Genomic DNA, 25142 nt, shown 5'->3' with positions numbered 1-25142 from the left:
AATTATAGGAAGGAGATAAAGGCCAAGCTAAATATATGCAAAACTAGACAGCATAAGGCTCAAACACAAGCTGAGTATTCAATAGCAGATAGGGAAGTAAAGAGGAGTGTGCAAAAGGATCACAGGAAGTGGATTGATGAGCAGGCAGAGAAAGCAGAACAGACGGCAAAAGCGGGGGATATAAAGGAGCTTTATGGCATCACAAAGATGCTTTCGAAGAAAGGTTTTAATAAAACTAGGCCTGTGAAGAGCAAGACAGGCGAGATCCTCACTACGTGCGAACAACAGCTGAGAAGATGGAGGGAACACTTTGCGGAGGTTTTTAATAGAGATGTTGGACTGGCAAATGAGCAGTAAGGAGAAGATGAAGAAGCAGAAGGGGATCCAGGCATCGGCCTTGACCCTCCAACCCAAGGTGAGATACAGACAGCGCTGAAGCAAATGAAAAATGGGAAGGCACGGACAACATTCCAGTGGAAATACTGAAAGCAGACCTTGATACTACAATCAAATTGCTGCACCCACTGCTGGAGAAGATAAGGAAAGAGGAGAAAATACCGACTGACTAGAAGAAGGGGCTGATAGTAAAGTTACCGAAAAAAGGGGATACAACAAACTGCAACAACTGGAGGGGTATCACCTTGCTCTCCATTCCAAGCAAAGTGCTGTCGCGAGTCATCCTGAATCGCATAAAGGATTCAGTAGAAAGAAGGCTTTGAAAGGAACAGGCGGGATTTCGGCAACATCGCAGCTGTGTGGATCTCATCAATACACTCTGAATCATCATAGAACAGAGTGTGGAATGGTGGAATATCCTCTACCTTGCATTCGTGGACTTCGAGATTCTGTAAACCAAAGAATCATGTGGAAGACCCTCAGGGAAAACAGAATTCCATCAAAGATTATCGAGATCATGAAAGAGATGTACGAGGGGTACGAGTGTCAGGTTCTTCATGAAGGGAAACTAACAGAAAAGATAAACGTCAAGTCTGGAGAGAGACAGGGGTGTGTTCTTTCTCCCACTCTGTTCCTGCTGGTCCTAGACACTGTGATGAAGAAGGTAATAGGAGGACGGAAGAGGGGTGTTCAATGGGGGATGAGAGACAGGCTTGAAGATCTTGACTTTGCAGACGACATTTGTCTTATGGCACAGCAGTACTGGGACATAGAAGATAAATCGCGTAGGTTGCAGAAGAAAGCGGAACGTGCAGGTCTCATGATCAACACCAAGACTAAAGAGATAAGGATTAATTTGGATGTCATGACCAGCTTGACAGTAAATGGAAAGGAAATTGAGCGAGTTGAGTCATTCCTATACCTTGGAAGTATAGTTACAATGAATGGGGGAGCAGAGGAAGATGTTCGAAGCCATATCCGGAAGGCAAATGGTGCGTTTGTCCAGCTCTACCCCATGTGGAAGAATAGAAACATCTCCAGGAAGACTAAGCTTCACCTCTTCAACAGCAATGTAAAGTCAATTCTTCTATACGGCTGTGAAACATGGAAAGTTACAAAACAGATCAATAACCAGCTACAGGTGTTCATTAATAGATGTCTGTGTCGCATAACAAATGTGAGGTGGCCGGACATAATCTCGAATGAAGATCTTTGGACCATGACCAACCAGCAGCCGACTGACATCCAGATCAAGGAGAGGAAATGGCGCTGGATCGGGCACACACTAAGGAAGCCGGATGGAGCTGTTGAGAGGGCAGCGCTGGACTGGAACCCTCAAGGCTCCAGAAAGTGAGGTCGGCCCAAGAAGACCTGGAAGAGGACGACTGAGAAGGAAACTGCAGAGGTTGACAAGACCTGGAGCGAAGTGAAGAGAATGGCCAGGAACCGTACTGTGTGGAAAAACTTTGCCAAGGCCCTATGCTCCAGAGGGAGCAACAGGAAGTAAGTAAGCAAGTCTCTTCTCTCCTAATCTTTAGCACTTCATTGTTTCTTACCTGATATGTCTTCTTCATTTTTCCATTCTTCTACACAACAATATTTCAAAACTTTCCACATACTTGGTATCTTTCTTTCTTCATGTTCACATTTCAGCTCCATATGACTGCACTCCGCACAAAACACTTTGCGAACCTCTTTCTTAAATAAATACAAACTGCCTTAGACGTCAAAAGCCCTCTCACCTTTCTGAAAGCTTCTTTTCCCACAGATGTTCTGCTTCTTAGTTCTTCTGTACAGCTTCCATTCCGTGTTAACAAACTCCCTAAATATAACTTTACTTGTTCGAATTTCTTTCCTTCTGGTGTTACATTTACTCTCTTAGTGTGAGAGTCGCTGTGAGCAATCCTCAGAAAATGAATCAAACTTGCCAGCGTCGCTCTGAGAGGTAATTCATTTCTTTATTCTTTGAGAGGCTTCTAGACCAAAAATGGCACCTAATCCTGGCACAACCATTAAAGAGAGTTCCAGCTACCATATTCTGACAACATTCTTTTGTTTTCTGTCTATCGATAATCTTTCTCATTCTGAGCGGAGCAATGCCAATGTTATAGACATGCAAGTTATCCTATGTATAGGTCTCTTCGACCTATAGTGAAGAAAAGTATAATTCATATTGACAGTTATGCTAATGGAGATGGCTATCATGCTTTTGAGTTATATAAGCCGGATGAGTCTGGTGTATTATTAGGTTGGAGGATGAACTTGTGTGTTTACAACTTACGTGACAAAGGCGAAGCATGTATGAATATTTATATGTGTGTATTTTGAGATGCTCTTCCTACAATTGAACACTTGTCCGATATTGATGATCAAATTATTGGTTCTAATTTGCTTACCGCTTATGCATCACAGGATGCAATGCTGCTAATAAATTACTGTATTTACGCGAATAATCCCCAAATATTTAAAAAAAAAATTGTGGCACGAAACTGGGGTGCAGGTTTTGTTTACGTCGAGGTTGCCAACACGCTCCTGGCTCACCTAGTTTTCGATGCTGAGTGTACAGTTATGGTTTGTGCAACCGTAGATGGAAGAAAACTGTACTCATATGTCATATTTAAACGGACAACAATTCAGGCTTTTAATTCTAAACTGACTTTACATTTTTTTAAATAGTACCGTATTTTACAGAGTAATTTAAATTGAAAATTTCTCTGCGTCACGATAGAACGCGTCTTCCGGAACGTGCAGGGGTAGCTTTCCGTACTTTCACTCAGTTTGGTGTGTCTATAGTGTGTTTCATAGTTGAAAATAGAGTGAATTTGTAATTCTTTTGTATTCAGCGTTTTAAGGAACGCCACAATATCACATAGCAGGCAGTACGCGGAAAAGCAGAATCCGTGAAAACTGGCGAGGGTTGGCATTTCGGAATTACAAGATGGCTATTAATTTAAAATTACGTACAGTGGAACCTCGATTATCCGTTCCCGGAAAATACGTTTTCCCGGAATATGCGTTCAAATTACGTGGTCCCGTGAGCATCGTAATTAAATCACGTTGTAAAAGTCCCGCATTATCCGTTCCTCGAAGAAACATTTCCCGGATCAACCGTCCAGAAATTCCAGTCCCATCAACGCTAAATCCTGGATCAATCGTTTTTTAATAAACTGTATCTCACGAAAGGACGGCTATGACATATTTATGGAGCTTGGCGTTAACGACGTTAGGGATGATCTTAGCATCGCATTCGGGTGGTATTGTTTAGAGAATCTCGGAAAATCATAAAGCAGTGGCCACAACAACTGCAAGGAGACACGGCGGATTTTGACAGCTCTACTTGAAGACGGAACAAGTTTCGTCAAATGTTTGCACTTATAAAACGTCCATATTATGTCCAGGGTTAGATGTTTATATTTTTACATTTTTTCGATCGTACTGCCGAAGAGGTTTTCGGCACTTTGCTCAGGGCACTGCCGAGTAACTGAGCTTTCAGGCAGGAATCGAAACTGCTCCTTCTTAATACAAATTCAGTATTTTTGATATTATCGTACATGATTATGTTAGCGAGACCAAAATAGATGTTGCACCTTACATTAAAAAAAGAAAGCCATGGGAGGTCTTGGGATTGCCTATTACTGTTTAGGTCCTAATGAAAGACTGGGAATTTTACGTTTCGTGTTAAAATACCAAAAACCGCAGTCGTTTTATTTGCGCGCGTTACATTTTAAATGGTTATCTTTCCTATTTGATTGGATTTGTGACGCGCAGAATGGAATATAATGCATTTGAGAACTTTTAAGAATCGATACTTACATTCGAAACCATGTTTTCGAGTTCAACATAACCTTTAAAAGTCGATGTAGGCCTAATCTGCCCGGTACGAGATTTCCCCAGAAACTGACTACGAACAGTATGCCGGAGACCAAATTACAATGAAAGATTAAGAAATGAACGGATTTCGCCAACATTTTGGGTGCTTTTGTATCTAATGTGCTTTATTTTATTACATGAGAGAATTAAAAACTACTTGTGGTCGATTGTCGTTTGGCTTGGCGTTGTTAGATTTTTCGAAGAGTTCGGCTAGCCTAATCAAAGTTGCTGAACTGAAAGAAGTTTTCACGGGAAACTGACGAAGATTCCCCTGTAAAACTGAATATAAGGTATCGAGATTTTGAACTCGCGTACCGGTAATTAATGCGGTTTCGCTGTCTAACATGCCCGCCTCTCATCCAGAGGGCCCGGGTTCGACTGCGACCAGGTCAAGCAATTTTACCTGGACATAAGTCTGGTTCCAGTTCCACTCAGCCTACGTGATTACCTTTAATTGTGGAGCTATCTAATGGTGAGATGACGACCCCGATCTACAGAGCCCGGAATATCGGCCGAGAGGATTCGTGGCACTGACCATGTGCACCTCGTAATCTGCAGGCCTTGGGACTGAGCAGCGGTCGCTTGGCACGCAAAGTTCTACTGGGGCTGTAGTTTGGTTTGGTTTGGTTTAGGAGTTTTTGTAAGATTATAATTATACATATTTCATTTTTGTGATGTTTAGCCAAATTGTTGATGGTTTTCATTCATTCCCGGATTTTCCGTTTTCCTGTGTTGTACGTTTTATTTTCATGGTCCCTCGAAAAACGGAGAATCGAGGTTTTACTGTACGTGGAAGTCCGATTTCTGTATTACAAAGACTTCGAATTTGCGAGGTTTTACTGTATCGCAAAACTAACATCAGATTTCGCCAGTGTGTCTATTTCAAGTGTTTACATTGCACGAGAGACTGCGTGGGAGAAGTGTTTTAGACGTGGAGTGTGACGAACTTGTAATTTAGGAAAGGATTCTATATAGAGTAGAACGCGGCCGGGTAGGCGGTTTCCGCTGAGCCAATAAAATCATTTCAGTAAGAAGTGCCTGTTTGTGCGGGTCACGAGTGAATGTTTCGAGTTTTATTTGTAAATATCATAATCAACGATCCAGGAAGAGCAAAAGGACAAGTATTGCATTGACAGGCGAGGGAAATAGTATTTAGAGTTTATTTTGTAAGCACGCAGCAGCAGGCGATCAGCGGCGGGGAGAAGGTGAGGAACGCCATGTTGCCACCCTTCACCAAGACAGCACTCTCGTGTGGTATCGGCCTGCAAACAGTACAGAGGATAAAACAAGCTACGGAAATAAAAACAATGCAGTGTTCCGGTCGCAAGGGAAGAACCCTAGGAGGAAGAAGCCATGACGGACCTCGATGATTTCACTAAAAATGTTCTGCGTACAACAATATTCGATATGTACTAAAACGGCGAATATCCTACGGCATTGAAACTGGCCCGTCCATTTACCTTCCTAATATCTCGAAAATTTCCCTCATCACTTTCTCGGGGTTTGATGTTAAAAATTAATTTAGACTTTCAGGAAACTTTCAAGCCGACAAAAAATACAGGTCATCGCTTTGGAATTAAAGATATAACTGGAAGAAAAAATGTTCAAACTTTCGTGATGTTATGAGTAGCCAAACTGGCATCACCGCACGTCATACTTCTGTCTCTGTCTGGAAAATATACTTCATAGCAGTGATAATGTATTTTTATCATCTCAGGCAAAGCAGCTATATCCGTAAATTTACATGTTCATATTTGCGTAAAGGCCATGTGAACCTCGCGGAGTGATACGAAATGTTTGTTTATGCCTACGTTACTCTTTCGATGGAAAGAATTTTAGTTCATTTCAATTTTTTTCAAAATGAGCCTTCCTAAAATGAGGGTGCGGGCATTATTTGATGGCAGGGATTATTTGGGTAAATACGGTATGTTGGTGTTCTAAAAGGAAGGCTAAATTATGGAGGGGACACGTACTCGGTGTTGTAATAAATATAAAATCTGAAGAGTGTTCACTGAAATTAAATTTGTTTGGTAATGCAACACTATACTTTAAAGTATAAGAATTATCCTATTTTGAGACAAACAGGTATGTTGTTTCCTTGGAGAATTTTGAAGTTGCTAAGGGCAAGCACTTGCATCGTTACTTGTATGATGAATGTGGTTGGACATTTGATGAATTGAGGGAATACATGGAATTAATTTGTAATGGGATGCATTTCAGTATTGTAACTACTAAGAAAGTGGAGTCTTTGGGCTCGGTACATTAGTAAATATGATATGATTACAAAGGGTGTTAAGTTTAGTTATTTTTCTGGAGTCATCACCAAGATTGGAATCACTGTCCAGTCACCGCTTGACTCGCACATCATTAGCTATACAGCTCATGTGCAACTCAAAAAAGAACAGCGTCAAAGTGTAAGAAGAGTGGTGTGAGAGAGGAGGAAATTAAGGAATTAATGAGTCCAGGAACTGTTATGGAGCCTGTGAAGGACTGTCCTGGTCAACATTCCTTTCTTCCCAGTCGCTATTAGTATCAACACCATCACTTGTTTATGTACAGTCACATTCCATGCAGGTAAGGTAATTCATTGTCTGAGGCAAAATCGGCACTGGATTCATCACCAAGATTAGAATCATTGTCCAGTCACCACTTGACTCGTACATTATTAGCTATACAGCTGTTTTTATTTTCACAGTCATCACTTACTGTAATGTCCGACTCGTTGGCTGAGCGGTCAGCGTGCTGGCCTTCGGTTCAGAGGGTCCCGGGTTTGATTCCCGGCCGGGTCGGGGATTTTAACCTTAATTAGTTAATTCCAATGGCACGGGGGCTGGGTGTATGTGTTGACTTCATCATCATTTCATCCTCATCACGACGCGCAGGTCGCCTACGGGTGTCAAACAGAAAGACCTGCACCTGGCGAGCCGAACCCTTCCTGGGATATCCTGGCACTAAAAGCCATACGACATTTCATTTCATACTTACTGTAATTGTGTTTACTTGTGTGATTGCCATTGTTGATGTATTTTTTCATGTGCTAGATTTTAGAATTTCAGAGTTTTGACATGCCTGCGGATATTTTTAGAACAACAACAGGCATTTCATGGTTTTTTGTATTATGTATGTGTGCCTTCCAATGTTCATTTTTACTCCATTTGTAAGCGTGTGGTAATAGGAATAATCAAAATTTCCAACTTCCGTTTTCCTGAATAAATTATTTAATTAATAATGTGAGGAATAAATGACAATGATTTGAAATATATCCTGAATTTAGATGACTATATTTTGCACTCCCTGATTAAGTTTCTCTTTCTTATCTTTAAAAACAAAGGAGTTACATTCTTTTTTTCTGAAAACCTAGTTTCCATTAAAACAGCCTTGCACTCGTAGACCTCATTTTTACGAGGGGTGTACTATATTGTTTTACACTTTATTTTTTGTACGTCCGGGTATGGTTCACATTTCACTTTTCAAGGTGGTGAAGTGTAACTAGTGTCTTGTTCCACTGTTTGGTAGCAACACACGCACAGGAGCCAACGAATGCACTCGTCACAGCCACTTCATAACAACACTGTCAGCGTAGGAGCAGAAAACATGAAAAGCAACCGCCAGGAACAGCGCTATTTAAAGAAAAAAATTTAATGATGTTCCTATTGAACTGTATCACAATTAAATTGAAATAACAAATAACATAGTTCAACCTATTCAATACAAGTAAATAAGAAATGTAGTGTTACATTCCTATTTAATTATAAGCAGAAGCGGTACCGGTTTCGACCCCAATCCGAGTCATCATCAGCTGAATAAAATGCAAAAACAATGCATAGGTAAATAAGAAATTAAAGGATAAGATAATGGGGATTGGCACTGCACGATTTTAAATCGTAAAATCTAGAAGAAGTAGAAGGTCAGTCACTTATATGAAGTAAGGCGCAATCTTCTGAATAGTAGCACAACACACGCAAAGTTCGGCACTGTGTCTCAAAATGTTTACGAGAAGAGGTGAACTGTTAAGTACTATCAGGCGCGAAGTTACAATACAATTTAATAAATATGAAGTCTCAAAACTGTGTACAAGTCGAAGACGAGTCGCTTGACTGAAGCAAATTGCTAGCTCCTGAAGATCAGCGCAACATACTCAATGTCCGGCATTGTGCTTTCAAATGCCGGCGGAACTCGGTGAATAGCTTAATGATCCAGTCTGTAATGGTTTCGGTTGCGAAAATGTGTATATATAATATAATTTAATATAATTGAAGTATGTAACTGGGATCTTGTACATTCTTTAGAACAGTTGATGCAAAAAACAATTGTGAAGAGAAAAATGGTAAAAGTTAATAAAAGAAGTAGATAAGAGAAGATTAAAAGGATTGGAAGTCAAAAGAGGATGGGAAAGGATGATAGGGAAATAAAGGAGGGGTAGTTTAGGGTGGGTTAGGAGGGTGGGTTATTGGAGGTAGAAAATGTGGGTAGGAACTGTGTATATATATATATATATATATTTTTTGCTAGTTGCTTCACGTCGCACCGACACAGATAGGTCTTATGGCGACGATGGGACAGGAAAGGGCTAGGAGTGGGAAGGAAGCAGCCGTGGCCTTAATTAAGGTACAGCCCCAGCATTTTCCTGGTGTGAAAATGGGAAACCACGGAAGACCATTTTCAGGGCTGCCGACAGTGGGGTTCGAACCTACTATCTCCCGAATACTGGATACTGGCCGCACTTAAGCGACTGCAGCTATCGAGCTCGGTAGGAACTGTGTAAGGCATGGAAATTTGAATTCAGGTTTAGATATTTAGAATTTTTGAGAAGAAGAATTAGGAAGTCAAATAGGATATTGGTTTTTTTTAGAAATGTCGTTTAAATTGAAGTTAGGGTTGAAGTATTGGCCAAGGTGAATAAAACAATTTTCAGTAGTGTTTAGAAGGGGGCCTTTGTTAATGATTTTAAGTATTTTTATGTCTTTTTCAATATTGGTGAAATTATGCTTGGAGTCTTGCATGTGTTGTCCTATAGCAGAGAATCTGTTGTATTTAATGGCCTTGATATGTTCGGAGTGTGCGTGTGTTGTGCTACTATTCAGAAGATTGCACCTTACACCTTACTTCATATAAGTAACTGACCTTCTACTACTTCTAGATTTTAAGATTTAAAATCGTGCAGTGCCAATCCCCATTATCCTATATTGCTTCTTGAACTGTTTTTGTGAAAGATCCTTTAATTTCTGATTTACCTATGCATTGTTTTAGGATTTTATTCAGCTGATGATGACCCAGATTGGGGTCGAAACCAGTACCGCTTATAATTAAACAGGAATGTAACACTACATTTCTTATTTACTTGTATTGAATAGGTTGAACTACGTTATTTGTTATTTCAATTTAATTAGGAACAGCGGTATGCGACTTGATTCCTATGGGAAGACGGCATGACCACGGCAGTTGGTGGCAGCCTGAGGAGAACATGTGCCGTCACGGAAAACAGTTTACAACTGGGAGGTTCGAAAACAGGGCACACATCAGTGGACAAGGGAACCAGTTCTGGAAAGAGTGTCAACACCAGCCAACATTGCCCGGGTCGAACAGGCCATCCAAGGAAACAAATGCATCACATTTATGGAAATGGAGACAGCCACGGGAATTAGCCGAAACACCCTGTAGCGGATCGTGCACTGCCACTTACAGTTGGGGAAGGTGTCATCCACGTGGGTGCCTAGACTCTTGTCTGGAGACGAAACGCAGAGGCATGTGGACATGTGCAGAGAACTTTTGCAACGCCATGATCAAGATCCAGCTGACTTCATGGCTAGGCTTGTGACTGGTGATGAGACATGGCCCCATTACCATGAGCCATGGACGAAACAAGACTCGATGCAATGGATGCATAGGGGCACCATGTGATTATCAACTGTTCAGGAATATGAAGAAACCTCTGCACGGTCTCCGTTTTGTGGATTCTGCAGAACTGGACACAGCTGTGAAGACATGGGTACGCAGCACTCCGAAAGAATGATTTCAGGAAGGTCTGGAGAGACTGACACATCGATGGCAAAAGTGAATTCAGTTACGAGATTATGTTGAGAAGATGGACTTAACAACTGATGTGTAATGTACTTCATTTGGGTGGAAAAAAAGAAGTGTAAAACAATGTAGTATGCCCTTTATACATTTTCACTTTGCACTAAAAGGGTTAACAGCAATCTCCTCCTTTCCTATTCTCATCACCTTAGTCTTGCCAATGTTGACTTTCGTTGTGAACTCTTTGCCCACTCTTAATATTTTTCAACATGACTTGCAGATCATTTCCTGATTCTGCTAATATCGCCTCATCATCTGCATATTTTATGGCCTTGATTGGTTCTCCACCCACTACAACTCCTCTGGCTTTTACTAGGGCTTTCTGTAACAGTTTTTCAGCATATATATTGAACAAAGCCAGTGACATGCAACATCCCTGCCTCACTCCTCTTCTGATACTTTTTCTGTCTTTCCCGTCTGTATCAATGCCTTTCAGACTCTTCATCAGAATGCACTAGCTCACTCTGTCAAAACGCTTTTACCCAATCAACGAAACATACCTATATTTTCCTATTCACTTCTAACATCCTTTCTACAATCATACTTAGGCATTCAATTGCATCTTTTGTTCCTTTTCCCTTTTTAAAACCAAACTGGTCACCCCCCCCCTCCCCCTCATATTATCCTCTATTCTCCTTTCTATTCTTCTCAGAACTGCTTAAACAACAACAAAACATACCACGTGCTAATTCTGAATAAATCAATATTTGAATGCCATATAAAAGGAGAATACAAACCTTAGTAAGGACCAGCTGCAGTGTATCCAGCAGAAGAAGTTGTCGAGGGTCATACGGTAATACTTCACGAGGTGTAACAGAAAACATGATTTCTGTAACTTGACGCCATCCATCCATGTACCGCACGGTTGCATTACAAGTAGCACGATGTTGGTTTAGTCTGATAGCATACTTCAGAATATTCTGAAACAACATTGACGCTCATGTTAAGCATGCAAACATCCACCTATATTTTTAACCAAGAATGAGCTGCCTGTACACTACAGAGGAATTTCAAGAAACAGTTCACGTAATCAGGAATGAAGAAATGTACTGCCAATCCATCTAGAGTCAAATGCATTTTGCATGCTTTTGACTCTATTTTACAGAGAAACTGAACTATATTAAGAATGTTTTGGATTTTGCAAGTACTGCTGTGGCCGCATAATCTTTTGGCTAGTGTTGGTTGTTAAGCCAATATAGAAAGCAGGGCAGAGTCTATGTTGAAGAAAATAGATGCTGAATTAAGTGCAGTACCTGAAAAATCCATAACATGGATTTTCCTTCTCCCATCCACACCTGGCACCACTGAACCACGTTTGATTGTTTCACAGTTAATGCTCATTAATGCTTTAAAAAACAAATGGACATTAAAAAAAATTATTTTCCAAGAGATGAAGATATGTCCTGTCTTGCAGAGAAATAATTTCTTTGATCTTTCTACTAGATCAGAAGTTACAATAAAAATACCACATAAGTGACATTTACCTGAGATATTTAAATTTCCTGATAATGCCCTCTTCTACGGTTCATTATATTTTGACTATAATTCGCTACTGTTTTGGATTTACCACTCGGATAGGGTTGATAAGGTTGTAGGGTTAAGCTGGAGGGTTATTATTGTGAGTGAATTGTGTTCTTTTGATGACTGTAGCAAGGCAGGAAAAAACAACAAAGTGTATGTGATGAGATGTGTTGGCCACTACCAGCACAGTACATACGGCCCGACAGTCAAAACATATTTCATCTGCCACTTCACAAGTTACTAGGGTGTCAGTATATATATTTAAAAAAAAGCCCTAGCATCTACTAAGGAGGCCAGAAAAGCCAGGAAGAAACTGAGTCTGGAGGAAAACACCAGGAAGTCCAATAAGGAGGGACCAATTTATATGGCTGGGGAGTTTTAGACCTTCACTATCTCTGGGCTACATGGCTCAGACGGTTGAAGTGCTGGCCTTCTGACCCCAACCTGGCTCAGTCCGGTGGTATGTGAAGGTGCTCAAATATGGCAGCCTCGTGTTGGTAGATTTACTGGCACATAAAAGAAATCATGCGGGGAAAAAATTCTGGCATCTCAGCATCTCCGAAAACCGTAAAAGTAGTTAGTGGGAAGTAAAGCCAATAACATTATCGTTATTATTATAATAATAATTATTAGACCTTTACCATAATGTGAAATTTTCATTGCTCAGTTCAGTTTTTAAAAATTCCATTTCCCTAATAACCTAAGAACTTGCCAAGATATACTTAATGTACCCGTTCAAATGGTACCTTATGGGAACAAATGGAGATCTGGTTTAATTTGCATAAATTTCATGCATCTTTTTTTTTTTTTCTTGCTAGTGGCTTTACGTCGCACCAACACAGATAGGTCTTATGGAGACGATGGGAGAATAAAGACCTAGGAGTTGGAAGGATGTGACCATGGCCTTAATTAAGGTACAGCCCCAGCATTTGCCTGGTGTGAAAATGGGAAACCAGGGAAAACCATCTTCAGGGCTGCTGACAGTGGGATTCAAACCCACTATCTCCCAGATGCAAGCTCCTAACTGCACGGCCAACTCGCCTGGTGGACCAGTTATTAGCCGATAGCCAGGCCGTCCTGTTGAGAGCAATGTGAGCCGGAACTGGGTTGAGCGGTCACAAGGACACATGACCTACATCACACCGGTGTACTCGTCATGCAAGAGAAGTTTGGAGAAGGACGACAGATTTCTGGAATGATCTATACTCTTGCAAGAGGGGACAAATCATATTCAAGCTAAAATCTCGACCAATAGAAACTCTAATCGGGAGGCTACGTCGCTTTACTTGTTCGCTGATCGAGGGGTAAACGTTAGTACGGTGTAAAGGAGCGAACAGATACGTTAGTATGGTGTGAGAAAGGCAAAATAGTAGTGCGGTGTAAGAGAGCGAACAGATACGTACAGTGTGAGAAAGGTGAAATAGTAGTACGGTGTAAGAGAGCGAAAAATACAGTCGTCTCCTTGTTTAGTCATGAAGAATCATAAGTATTTGTATTTGAACTTTTAAACAAGAACAGCTCGTTCACTCCAATATGACCTAATGTTCTTGTACTCCTGTGCAAATTGTTATAAAAAAATATTGTTTTAGAATAATCCTAGTAAGCATCCACTCAGAGCTCTGACTTGGAGTTAAAATTCATGGCTGACTATGAGTTAAAATTCATGGCTGACTATGACTGCAATGACAGGCGACAGATGTACCATACTTAATATAATGACATTGTTATAGTCCTAATGACTTTACTAGTATTGAATAGGTGGTTTCAATAAATTAATTGTTTAACATTTAATAATTTAATTTCAATACGGTCAAAATGAAAGTAATCACTTGTAAACATTTCAAGCCGTCGAGAAGAGGTTATTATTTAACGAGTGAACTTGTGGAAATGTACAACAGAGTATTACAGGGCGAGTCGAGAGACAATTTCGAGCAATTTACGGTGTGTGTTACGCAATTGTAGGACATCTAATCAAGAGATCAATGAGGAGTTAGATGTATTGGACATTATTCTATGTGCCAGAGGAAATGGGGCATGAACTGTTGTACATCTTTGCATCAAGTGTTAGACAAGTATAATAGTGCACTACTTAGTGATGTAATACAAGTGGATCAAACCATTAATTTGAATCTCAGTTTCAGCCAGTGGATCAAACCACTAATTTGAATCTCAGTTTCAGCCTGACTAGGAGAGCAAGGTCTTGAGTTATGGAGCAGCGAGGGAGGATCTTCACAAGAATTTCAAGGAATTATCGCCACAACTTCATATTACCTGACTGTGCAGACATCATGTACTTCTAAGCTCTAATTGTGTGAGCCAGCACAATGAACTTGCACGACCCAATGTAATCAAGAGAGGAGACCTGTGTTCATGTCTAAACATCCCAGCTGAATCTGTCTGCATCAAAAACATGAGTACCCACTAAACTATACTTTTTTCTTTTCTGTAGATTTTGTAAGGTTGTATTCTAGACTGATTGATTTCTCTACTATTAGTTAGATTTGAATTTTCTTTCACTTTGGTGTTGGTTAAGGAGAGCCTGTGTGTTGCTAGTTCAATAGTGGTATGTGTGTGTTACTTATGATCTTCAAAGGTTATCACTAGTATAATGAGGCCATGATAATAATAATACATACAGTAGTCGGCATTAAAGTGATGAAAAATTAGAATATTTATAGAAACTGATGCGTATGCTGATTAATTAAATCTGATCGTAAGATTTATTTCATTCCTTGGCAGCCACGTGATAGGTATTTCTTCGGAATATTTCATGAGATCGAGAATAATAATAATGGAAATAAAAGTAAAGATTTAGGATGAGATAATTAAACATGCTGTTGAGAAAACATTTTTGTTGAAGTGATTGTGGAAATGCTGAAAATGTCCAATTCAACTATAATGATGTGGAATTAAGAGACTTGCATAATTCTTACATAATACTGTTGAACGCAACTGTGAGTTCACTGCATTAGCTTTGGTTCAATCTCACTTACTATACTACCATCTTGGGAGAGCACACATCCTAAATACTTGAAATTATCTACCTGTTCCAGCTTTGTATCCCCAATCTGACATTCATTCTCTTGGATTTCTTACTTACTGCCATCAATTTAGTCTTAGAAAGGCTCATTTTCATACCATACTCATCGCACCGATTTTCAAGTTCCAAGATATTACGCTGCAGGCTTTCGGCACAATCTGCCATTAAGACCAAGTCGTCAGCATAGACCAAACTGCTTACTACATTTTCATCTAACTGAATCCCTCCACGTCACTTGATACCTTTCAGCAGATGATCTAGGTAATCTATGAACAACAAAGGTGAAAGATTACAGCCCCTGTAAGTACCTTGAACCAAGAACTCATTCTACCATAAATTCTCATTTGCCAGTGATTTTTTTAGGCACATTCCTACAAAAGTTACTAGGAATATCCCAATCTGCTATACAATATAGAATTGCTATTTTGTGTGCACTAAGATCTATAATGATGCAATTTTCTGAACCTCTAATAGAGGGTCTGAATTCGAACTGTATTGCAAATAGACTATTCTTCTTCTATGTACCATGCCCAGTCTCCTGGATGTTGGCGATCACCACAGCTAAAGCTTTTCGGAAAAAAAATTCTTGGTGATTTGGATTTTAATTGTATTGCAAATAGACTATACTTCTTCTATGTGCCATGCCCAGTCTCCTGGATGTTGGCGATCACCACAGCTAAAGCTTCTCGTTAAAACATTTCTTTGTGATGAGTATTGAATGCTTGTATTACTTGTGCTGAGTTACAATAGGCCAATACATGTTTCAGCTTGTTTAACCCACCGGCTTACCTAACCGTCGAATCGACGGGATGTGCGAGCCTGTGCCTGGCTTACCCAACGGGGTAATGCAGCATCCTGCTTTATCGATGGTAAAGGGAAGGTAGTACATTGAAAACTCAACAGATGGCATTACAATCATTCTTTATATCTGAAGGAAGTCCCTGCCGTCGTATTTGAGTCATGTTTAGGGGATTAACTGCATAAATTGAAGATAGCATTGAGCTGATGTCACGGGTGTTCAGTGAGTGAAGATGAGCATGTGTGAGGCTATTACCGAACGAGAAATCATGGATATTTTACTGAACAGTGATTGTGAAGAAGATTATAATATATCGGAAAGTTCTACCTGTGAATCTAGTGATGTGGATATGTTATCTGTGCTTAGTGAAGTTAGTGATAGTAATAGAGTCAAGAAGCAGATGTAAATATTACAAACATAAATGTTCCGATGCACCGTAAGAATTACTAGGCGAGTTTATAGTGCATAGTTCAAATTTTTCACTGTAATGTAGCACATTCCATTGAAATATTTATTTTTGAGTATTTCTATGAAAGTTTGAGCCAGTAGTTGCAGTGATGATATCATTTAAGCGCAGTCTTGCATGGACTTCATAAACACCAGCATTTAAATGGTAATTTAAAGATCCGGAACTGATGTTTATAAGGTAAGCGGATGGGTCAAAGCCATCATCAGCTGACAAACAATGGTAAAGAATGATCACTCTCTTATAAACTAAAAGACATACATAAAACATGCATCAAAAACATAGCTATCGAGCTCGGTAAAACTTGATCTTTCTATGCCCAAAATGCCAAGCTCTAATCATCACTATCCCGAACATTAAAAAACTTCACAGTAATGATTATTAACACTTATGAACAGAAATTGAGTATCAAAGACTTACCTCAATTTCAGAGAGTAAGAGAGGGCGCTGTGCAACAGCTGAACTGCTCTGAAGCGAAGCAAGGTCTTCGACCAGCAATGAATGAAGCTTCTTGACATCAATCAGCTTCTTATTGCCACAAGCACTGACCTCACATGTTCCTGTAAGCTTCAAAGACACAAATTGTGATTCTGGTCCATAAACCAAAGATCATCAGCACAAACTTTCAAACAGATATAAAACAGGTGCATACCTCATTGATGCGTGATGGTTCAAAACACTGCCATTCAGGCTGAGGAACAGGTGCCACATGAAAATCAAGGATATCGAGCAAAATTAGCAGGACACTTTTCCTGGTCACCTTCATGCTTCCTGAAACAATAGGAATGAGCTGTAGATGAATTAGAAGTGCACAAAGAGAATAGAAAGGTTATGGAACATAAAATGGAAATAATGTAATTTTGTCCATTTTATTCTTTCACAAATTCTTATAAATTGTAAGGTACATGCACTGTAAATATTTTAAAAATGTCTATTGCATGTTTTGCGAGTGTGATAACCAACTTCCCACCCTCCCTCCCTCAGAGATTCCGAAGTGAAACATAAACTGCCGCTCAGGTTGTGGGAAGCACCTGGCCTTAACATTGGATAACCGCTCCCTTTTTCCCATTCTCTTGCCTGTCTGCACCCCTACTCCCCTCACCTCACGCAGTGTCTACGTGCCGCCACCATTCTATCCTCCACTGACGAAGGCTACAGCCGAAAATTTTGGACCCATGTTTTTATTTTATGTGTACTCTATCCATGCAGTCTTACATGGTAAGTTGCTGCTCTCCAACACAGTTTCCTAGACTAATATACACTTCACTCCTGCTAGCTTCCTTACCCGAGCATGTGATCTCATCCCATTCCGTTCATAAAATGTGCAATAGTTACTGAACGAGGATGAAGAAGGTAAGAGCTTGTTTGCTTACCACGGAGCCTTTGAGGTCTTGAGAGATGCTGGCTCATATGTGCATCTTCAGGAGCTTCATTTAATATTTTATCAGCCAGTTTACTTTTCTCTTGCATCAGAATGTTGACAAGACGACTCAGCTGAGAAAACTGCTGGTTACTTGCTGAAGCTCGAATTTCAACAGCAACAGTCTTGAGCAGCCAGGACATCTGAGAAAGCTGAGATGCTAAAAAATAAAATATCTTTGTAACACAGGAAAGAAATCAATACATATGATAACGCTGAATGAAAAATGGACTTAAATGATGTGAAAAGATCAAAAGAAATTACGAGATTTATGCATAAGTAGACATAGGAAACACACTGGTTAATCCTACGAGATATAGATGAGCCTTAGCAACTAGTTGCAAACAGGTTCATTAAAAAAGATTTAAAGACTTGTGTATATATATTTCAACGTCCAGAGATTTGGAAATTGACGGTGATGATAGACAATTTACAATCTTCACTTATTTGTGTGCACCATCTACTTCTTGTCTCTCATAATGCTAGTGTATGTGTTGTGTGGTGTGTGATGACGAGGTAGGGAGAATGTGATATCTAGTGTCTGAACATAGCCTACTCCTGTTGAGTTACATCATACGGTCTGCTCAATGCCGTATCATCATCATCATCATCATCATCATCATCATCATCATATGCCTCACTCCTTACAATCACTGCAGAGAGGTTTGGAACAGAACCCAGACTTTAGACAGAGAATGTAGTGATAAACAATTGCTCTTTTCCTTTCTTCCCACCAGTTTAAAAGGCGTACGAAGTAAGCCAGGTTTCTACGGTGGCAATCAGAAAGGAAAAAATAAAAATGCAGAGGAAGCACCCATGGCTTTAATTAACGTACAGACCCAGCATTTGCCTGGTATGAAAACAGGAAATAACAGAAAACCATCTTCAGAGCAGCCAATGGTGTGAACCAACTCGCTCGACACCACCAACACTCCTACCCTGTTGGCAAAGGACTAACCAACAGGACTAACCGGACAGTCAGACCATAAAGAACGGATCCCTTAATGATTACGGCTAAGAAACAGCCCTGTGTACGTTAGTAAATTTTCCAACACAAAACCGAGCAACGTTGTTCGGCAGAATCGGCATCAAATTATGTATTTTTGACATCTGAAATGAGCCTCTATGGACTGTGTGTTAACAATCAATCAACTATTCACACTTCCAGTGTCTAGTAGATCCTGTTTGTTTGCTGGCTTTGATGTCCTGCCAGTACCTGTTGAGAAAATCAATCAGCATTTTCTTTCGTTCGTCTGGCAGAAGCCCTCTATGTCTTCTGGGTTCTGACCCTATCATAAAGCGCAGATGACTTTTCACAATCCTTGCAAACTATCCCGGTCATTGATGTTATTCTTGTAGCGAATGTTAACATTTGAACTAGTTCTTAGAGCACAGGAAAGTGCCCAAGTGTAGATAAATCTGTATTAGATTGTAGAGAAATCTCTATGATAACATACTACTTCCTTGTAGCGAATGTTAACATTTGAACTAGTTCTTATACTCCACACCGCTTTACTTCTAAATTGATGTTTTAGCCGATTTAGACTCTGTCTGGTGGTTATGTGCTGAGACACAGACATCCAACCAATGCCAAGCTGCCATTCGTATCGACTTATATTGGAAAGTGTGATATCAAAATTTAATTGCCACCTCTAATATTTACATTCACCACATGGTTAACCTATCTCGCTCAGCATGTATGGTATTCGGTACGGTTCACAATCTTTTGCATTTTTCTTCAGTAATTAGTGTTTTTCATATTAGTCTTTATCTCTCTAGTATAGTACAGTATAGCGTAGTTAACAGTTTACCATAACATAAGTTAGTACAATACAGATTTAATAGTTCAGTGCATAAAAATATCTGTAGTTTTATTTATGTCCGTGTCTTGGTTAGTGTACTTAGTTTGTACGTGTTTAGCAGGTCTCAGTCTGATACGGGAAAGACAAGTGGCATGAAAGTGACCGAGATCTGTGGAGTGTTTCCTTTGTAGGCCATAACCTCCTTCCTGTGCCAGCCATTAGCGGTGAGTGATGCATTATTTTCTCATTCTCTTCTATTCTTAATAATTCTCTTTTAGCCTTTCAAGTGGTAACGACGGAATAAATCGCCACAGCCGCATGGCTTCCTAAATGGCCATGATGGAATATTTCGTCATCACAAATGTCGTTTGGCGATGGGTATGATGACTTATCCTGTGTATGATCTGATATCGCTTTCCTTTATGCATGTATGTTAGTTTTGTGCTTTGTCTACAGCAGCAGCACTTTCCAAAAACCACGTGACCAGGCGAAATGCTTTCGTTCCGCACGCAGCTGGCGGCCAGCCAGTACCAGCCTCCAGGCTGCTGAGAGTGGTAGATAGTGCATTATGGCAAGTGCAAGCGGAGTTCGGGGTCTGTGAGAAGAAGAACAGTTTGATTTATTACACTGTGACAATTCGGAGAGTGATGTGTCATCTAATAGTGAGACGAATGTTGAAATATCAGAAGATAGAGAGTGCAACGGTGAAAGCAACTCAAGTGAACGTGACGGTAGCACTAGCGGTGATATTCTGCTCGATGTATGGACAAAGATAGGAACTGAATGGCCGAGATTTACATTTACGGGGCAACCTGGACTGAATGTACAAATTGAAGACATAAATAATCTGCTCGAATATTTTCAATTGTTTATCACGGCTGAATTAGCGGAACTAATAAGTAGGGAAACCAACCGGTATGCTCAACAGTTCATAGAAAGCACATCAACCCTGAAACTATTTTCGAGACTGAATCAGTGGACTGACACAAATAAAGATGAAATTATGACTTTACTTGCATTCTTCCTCTTGCAAGGCATTCATCAGCTACCTGACAACAAGAGCTACTTTTCTCGTAGACAGATATTACAGACCCCAATATTTTTGAAGCTGTTCTCTGAAAGAAGATTTCATCTCCTTCTCAAATTCTTACACTCTGTCGATAACAAAGCATTTTTTTTTTTTGCTAGGGGCTTTACGTCGCACTGACACAGATAGGTCTTATGGCGACGATGGGATAGGAAAGGCCTAGGAGTTGGAAGGAAGCGGCCGTGGCCTTAATTAAGGTACAGCCCCAGCATTTGCCTGGTGTGAAAATGGGAAACCACGGAAAACCATCTTCAGGGCTGCCGATAGTGGGATTCGAACCTACTATCTCCCGGATACAAGCTCACAGCCGCGCGTGATCACACAAAGCATTTTATGAAGCCACATGTGGTCTGAAGAAACTCTACAAATTAAAACCTATTCTGGACCACTTGATAGCAGATTCCGAAGTGTGTACACAGCCGAAAGCAATGTGTCCGTAGATGAGTCTCTTATGTTGTGAAAGGGACATTTGTAGTGGAAAGTTTTCATACTGTCTAAGCGCTCAAGATTTGGTATCAAATCATTTAATTGTGTGAATCTAAGTCTGGTTACGTGTGGAATTTCTTGCTGTATATAGGAAAAGACACCCACTTTGATGAGTCTCTGAAAAATGAACCATATGGTTCGAAATTTGTTTTGCAACTCACAGCACCGCTTCTAAACAAAGGGCAACACGTAACAATGGATAACTGGTTCTCGAGCCCAGATTTGTACAACAAGCTGTGTGATAAGGAGACAGATGCAATGGGTACGTTGCATCAAAATCGACAGGGCGTTCCATCGGAAATAAAAAACAGCACACTCAGGAAGGGAGGAAAAAATGGCAGTTTATAACAGGAAACTCATGATAAGGAAGTGGAAGGATATAAAGGATGTGTGCCTCATAAGAAGGGCAAGGCATTTGATGATTTTGCATCTTTTTTTTATTAAGGCCAAAATATAGCTTGAGTATATGTACATGTGTTTCATGAATTGACTGATTAAATAAGGGCAATTTGTTACGGCATTTTTTTTCATTTTTTGCCGTTTACACGAGATAGGTCATTTTTGGAGCAATTTATGGTCATTTTTGGCATTTTTAATTGTTTTCTGGGAAGTGTTATATTTTGTTATATTTGGATATTTAATTAATATTATTTATGTTTACAATACTTGTCTATTACGTTTAACTTAGACAAATAACTTGCTCAAGAAAGAACGTAGACTTGCAACATACCCTGCTGCCACTAGTTTTCAAGGAAAGAGTATTTTCAACTCGATTGCACTTCCAAGAAAACATACTATAAGCAGTACCTGCTTCCCCTATATGTAAGACGCATAATGGACTCGCCCAAGCTGGGCATTGCTCCTTATCTTCAGCTAGATAAGAAGGAAGTCAGTCGCCCGCGTGCTGAGAGTCGAGTGAATTCTTTGTTGACAAGTACTGTAAGATGCCCAAAGTTAAAATTAAAGGAAGTACAATTGTTAAATTAAAACAATTTGTTACACAATATGGAGAAAATATATTTTCCACTGGTGGGAAAATATTATTTTACAAAGTGTGTGATGTGCGAGTTTCAGCAGAAAAGAAGTTTACAGTTGAACAACATGTGTCGCGAGAAAAACATGAACGTGGTGTGTAGCGACCTGAAGATAAAAAGAAACCGTGGCTTACACCAGACACTACTGGGTGAATCTTCAACATTTTCTCCATTTTGTGAGAAAATGTGTACAGCATTTTTATGCGCCGATATTCCACTGAACAAATTGAACCATCCAAAGCTGCGTACATTCTTAGAAGAGGAGACTGGAAAATCTGTACAAGATGCCAGAACATTAAGAAGAACCTACGTTGGAAGATGCTATGACAAAACATTACAAGAAATAAGGATAAGGGTAGGAGACGGAAACATATGGGTATGCATAGATGAAACAACAGACAGTACGGGACGATATATAGCCAACGTTATTGTAGGCGTCCTGGAAGCAGGGAATGTTGGAGAACCATTTCTACTACATTGTAAGCAATTGGACAAAGCTAACTGGTCAACAATTAGCAAACTGTTTGACCAGTCTTTGAGGCTATTGTGGCCCGATGGCATTCGGAATGACAATGTGCTGCTTTTAATAACAGATGCAGCACCCTACATGGTAAAGGCTGCAAATTCGTTACAAGTGCTCTTCTCGAAAATGGTGCATGTCACATGACTAGCCCATGCGTTACATCGGACCGCAGAAGAGGTAAAACATAATTTTCCTGAAGTTGACAAGTTAATTGGGTGCATAAAGAAAGTGTTATTAAAAGCCCCATCTAGAGTTCTAGCATTCAAAACAGAAGCTCTTGAAATTCCCTTGCCCTTTTCACCTGTTTTGACTAGATGGGGAATGTGGATTGAGGCTTGTTGTTATTACTGCGAGAACTTTGAAGTTGTAAAGAAAGTGGTCGATTCCTTCGACAAAACTGAGGCTGGATCAATAAAAGCAGCCCAGGAATTCTTGGCTGACAAAGAAATTGCAGGTAAACTTTCCTACATAAAAACAAATTTTGGATCCCTTCCTAATGCAATAAGTGCTCTAGAAAAATCCCAAGTGCCACTAGTGGAGCAGCTGTAAATTGTGTATAAAGTTGTGAATGATCTGAATCTCGTGTGTGTGTGTGTGTGTGTGTGTGTGTGTGTGTGTGTGTGTGTGTGTGTGTGTGTGTGTGTGTGTGTGTGGTAAAGTGGGTGAAGTTGTATCCATGAAATTGAATAAGGTGTTGCAAAAGAACAGTGGGTATAAAACTTTGTGTTCTATTGGCAAAGCATTGTCGGGTGAAAATTTTTCTCTTGCCGACTGTGCATTGAATCCGGGAGATATTGCTTGTTTTCAGTATGCACCAATTGTTTCAGTTGAGGTAGAGAGAAACTTTTCCATGTACAAATCGTTACTTGCAGACAATAGGCAATCGTTTTCATTTGAGAACCTACGCAAAGTTTTTATTGTGCATTTCAATTCGAATTTATTGTAAACAGCCACTGAAGTTTGTTTTCTTAAATATTCTTTGTTAATTAAATGACACCTATTTGCTAGGAGAGTATTTGAAGAATATGCCAGTTCTAAAATATTTCATCTTTTTCACCAGGGGTGCAAAGTGGTATTTACTTTGTTAGTAACAAAAATAATTTAAAAATGCATTATCATCCATTAAAATTCTCTCTCAAATCAGCTAATTGTTTCATAAAGGATTAATAAATAAGTGACTTACGATTAATTTATTGGTCATTTTTTTCAAATTTTGTGTCATTTTTTTAACCATTTTTAGGTCATAAATGCATTTTTTATTTTGTATTTTCTTGCTATTTTTTGATCATTAAATGCCTTGCCCTACTCATAAGCATTACGCACGATGATACCATGGTGTCATGAAGGGAGAGAGGGAAAGAAACAATGAAACCAGAGTTAGCTATTGACTACAACTCTCAGATGGGCAGAGTTGACCTAGTGATGCGTATCTCGTGAGCTATCGAAGTACTCGTAAAAGTAGTATGGCACACGCAAAAAATTACGCACTGTTTCTTTTAAGTGACTTACATTTTACTTCTCATGAATTTTACAGTGTCTACCCCCGTCATTTTTTATATCGCCTCTTCTACTGATCTGGAGTGAACTTGATCTTTTATTTTATTTTCCCTATGCATTGTTTTTCATGTTTTAATCGACTGATGATGACCTGGACTAGGGTCGAAACCGGTACCACTTCTACTTATTATTAAATAAGAATGTAATCACTGCATTTCTTATTCTTTGGTATTGAATAGGTTGAACCTCTTTATTTATTATTTTAATTTTAACTGTGATACTTTTCAATACAGAACAATGAAATTTTTATCTTTAAATGTTCAGTTCATGTAAATGTCCGCCTACGTAGCGCAACGGTTAGCATTATTAGCTGCTGTCCTTGGAGGCCCGAGTTTGATTTGCGGTACTGCCAGAAATTTAAGAATGGCAGGAGGGCTGGTATGTGGTTGAAATAGTACATGCAGCTCACCTCCAATGGGGGTGTGCCTGAAAAGAGCTGCACCACCTCAGGATGAGGACACGAGTTTACATATTAGTTGGTGTAAATCACTGCTGTTCAGTCTATGTTCACATGCACACTGCTGTCAAGTCAACACAGCTCTGACACGATTTGACAGGAAGAATATGATGTGTAGAGTTGTAGTTTGCTGACATCTATATATATTTTGAGAACTATATGAGACATATCTTATACTACAGCGCCTATCAATGCACATAGTACGTTTGTTTCGTAGTAACAACAATGAAAACCAGACAGCATGCATAACGCAGGCTTTGTTCTCCGCAATGAATGAGAGTCCATACAGCATACGGCCTTTGACCTCAATGTGTTAAAATTTGTTGGGTAGGCAACCCGCTTGTCAGAACTATAATGTGGTTTGTGTACCTTCCCCTGACATTAGCAACTGGGTAGTTTCGCCCATGTGTTGTCGTAAAGTGTACTGTCCGGTTCAGCCATCATGCCACGGTTACTGAAAGCATTACAGGTTAGTTGTGACACTATTTTAATTCCATTTTTTTCCCATTCTGAATAGTAGATGGTGGGAAGCATAAAATGTTGCAAACATAAATTTGAGTATTTTAATACATTGAGGCCCGGTTTCATCAACGTGGGTTAAATATT

The 25142-nt window shown here is 39.7% G+C and overlaps 1 protein-coding gene across 1 annotated transcript in view; it reads right to left on the bottom strand.

The window, feature by feature from the left end:
• Nup205 (nuclear pore complex protein Nup205) overlaps nucleotides 1-25142 on the bottom strand; it is a 676487-nt gene that overhangs the window by 194771 nt on the left and 456574 nt on the right. The window contains exons 20-23 of the mRNA XM_067147168.2: nucleotides 17544-17750; nucleotides 16823-16941; nucleotides 16591-16737; nucleotides 11082-11264 (exon numbers count right to left, since the gene is read on the bottom strand). Coding sequence (XP_067003269.1) covers nucleotides 11082-11264; nucleotides 16591-16737; nucleotides 16823-16941; nucleotides 17544-17750 — 656 coding nt within the window. The remainder of the gene's footprint in view (nucleotides 1-11081; nucleotides 11265-16590; nucleotides 16738-16822; nucleotides 16942-17543; nucleotides 17751-25142) is intronic.

The sequence above is a fragment of the Anabrus simplex genome, chromosome 5 (genome assembly GCF_040414725.1).
Source record: "Anabrus simplex isolate iqAnaSimp1 chromosome 5, ASM4041472v1, whole genome shotgun sequence".
NCBI classification, from domain to species: Eukaryota; Metazoa; Arthropoda; class Insecta; order Orthoptera; family Tettigoniidae; genus Anabrus; species Anabrus simplex.
Note: the sequence above shows the minus strand (reverse complement) of the source record. Positions and strands in the feature narration are given on the sequence as shown.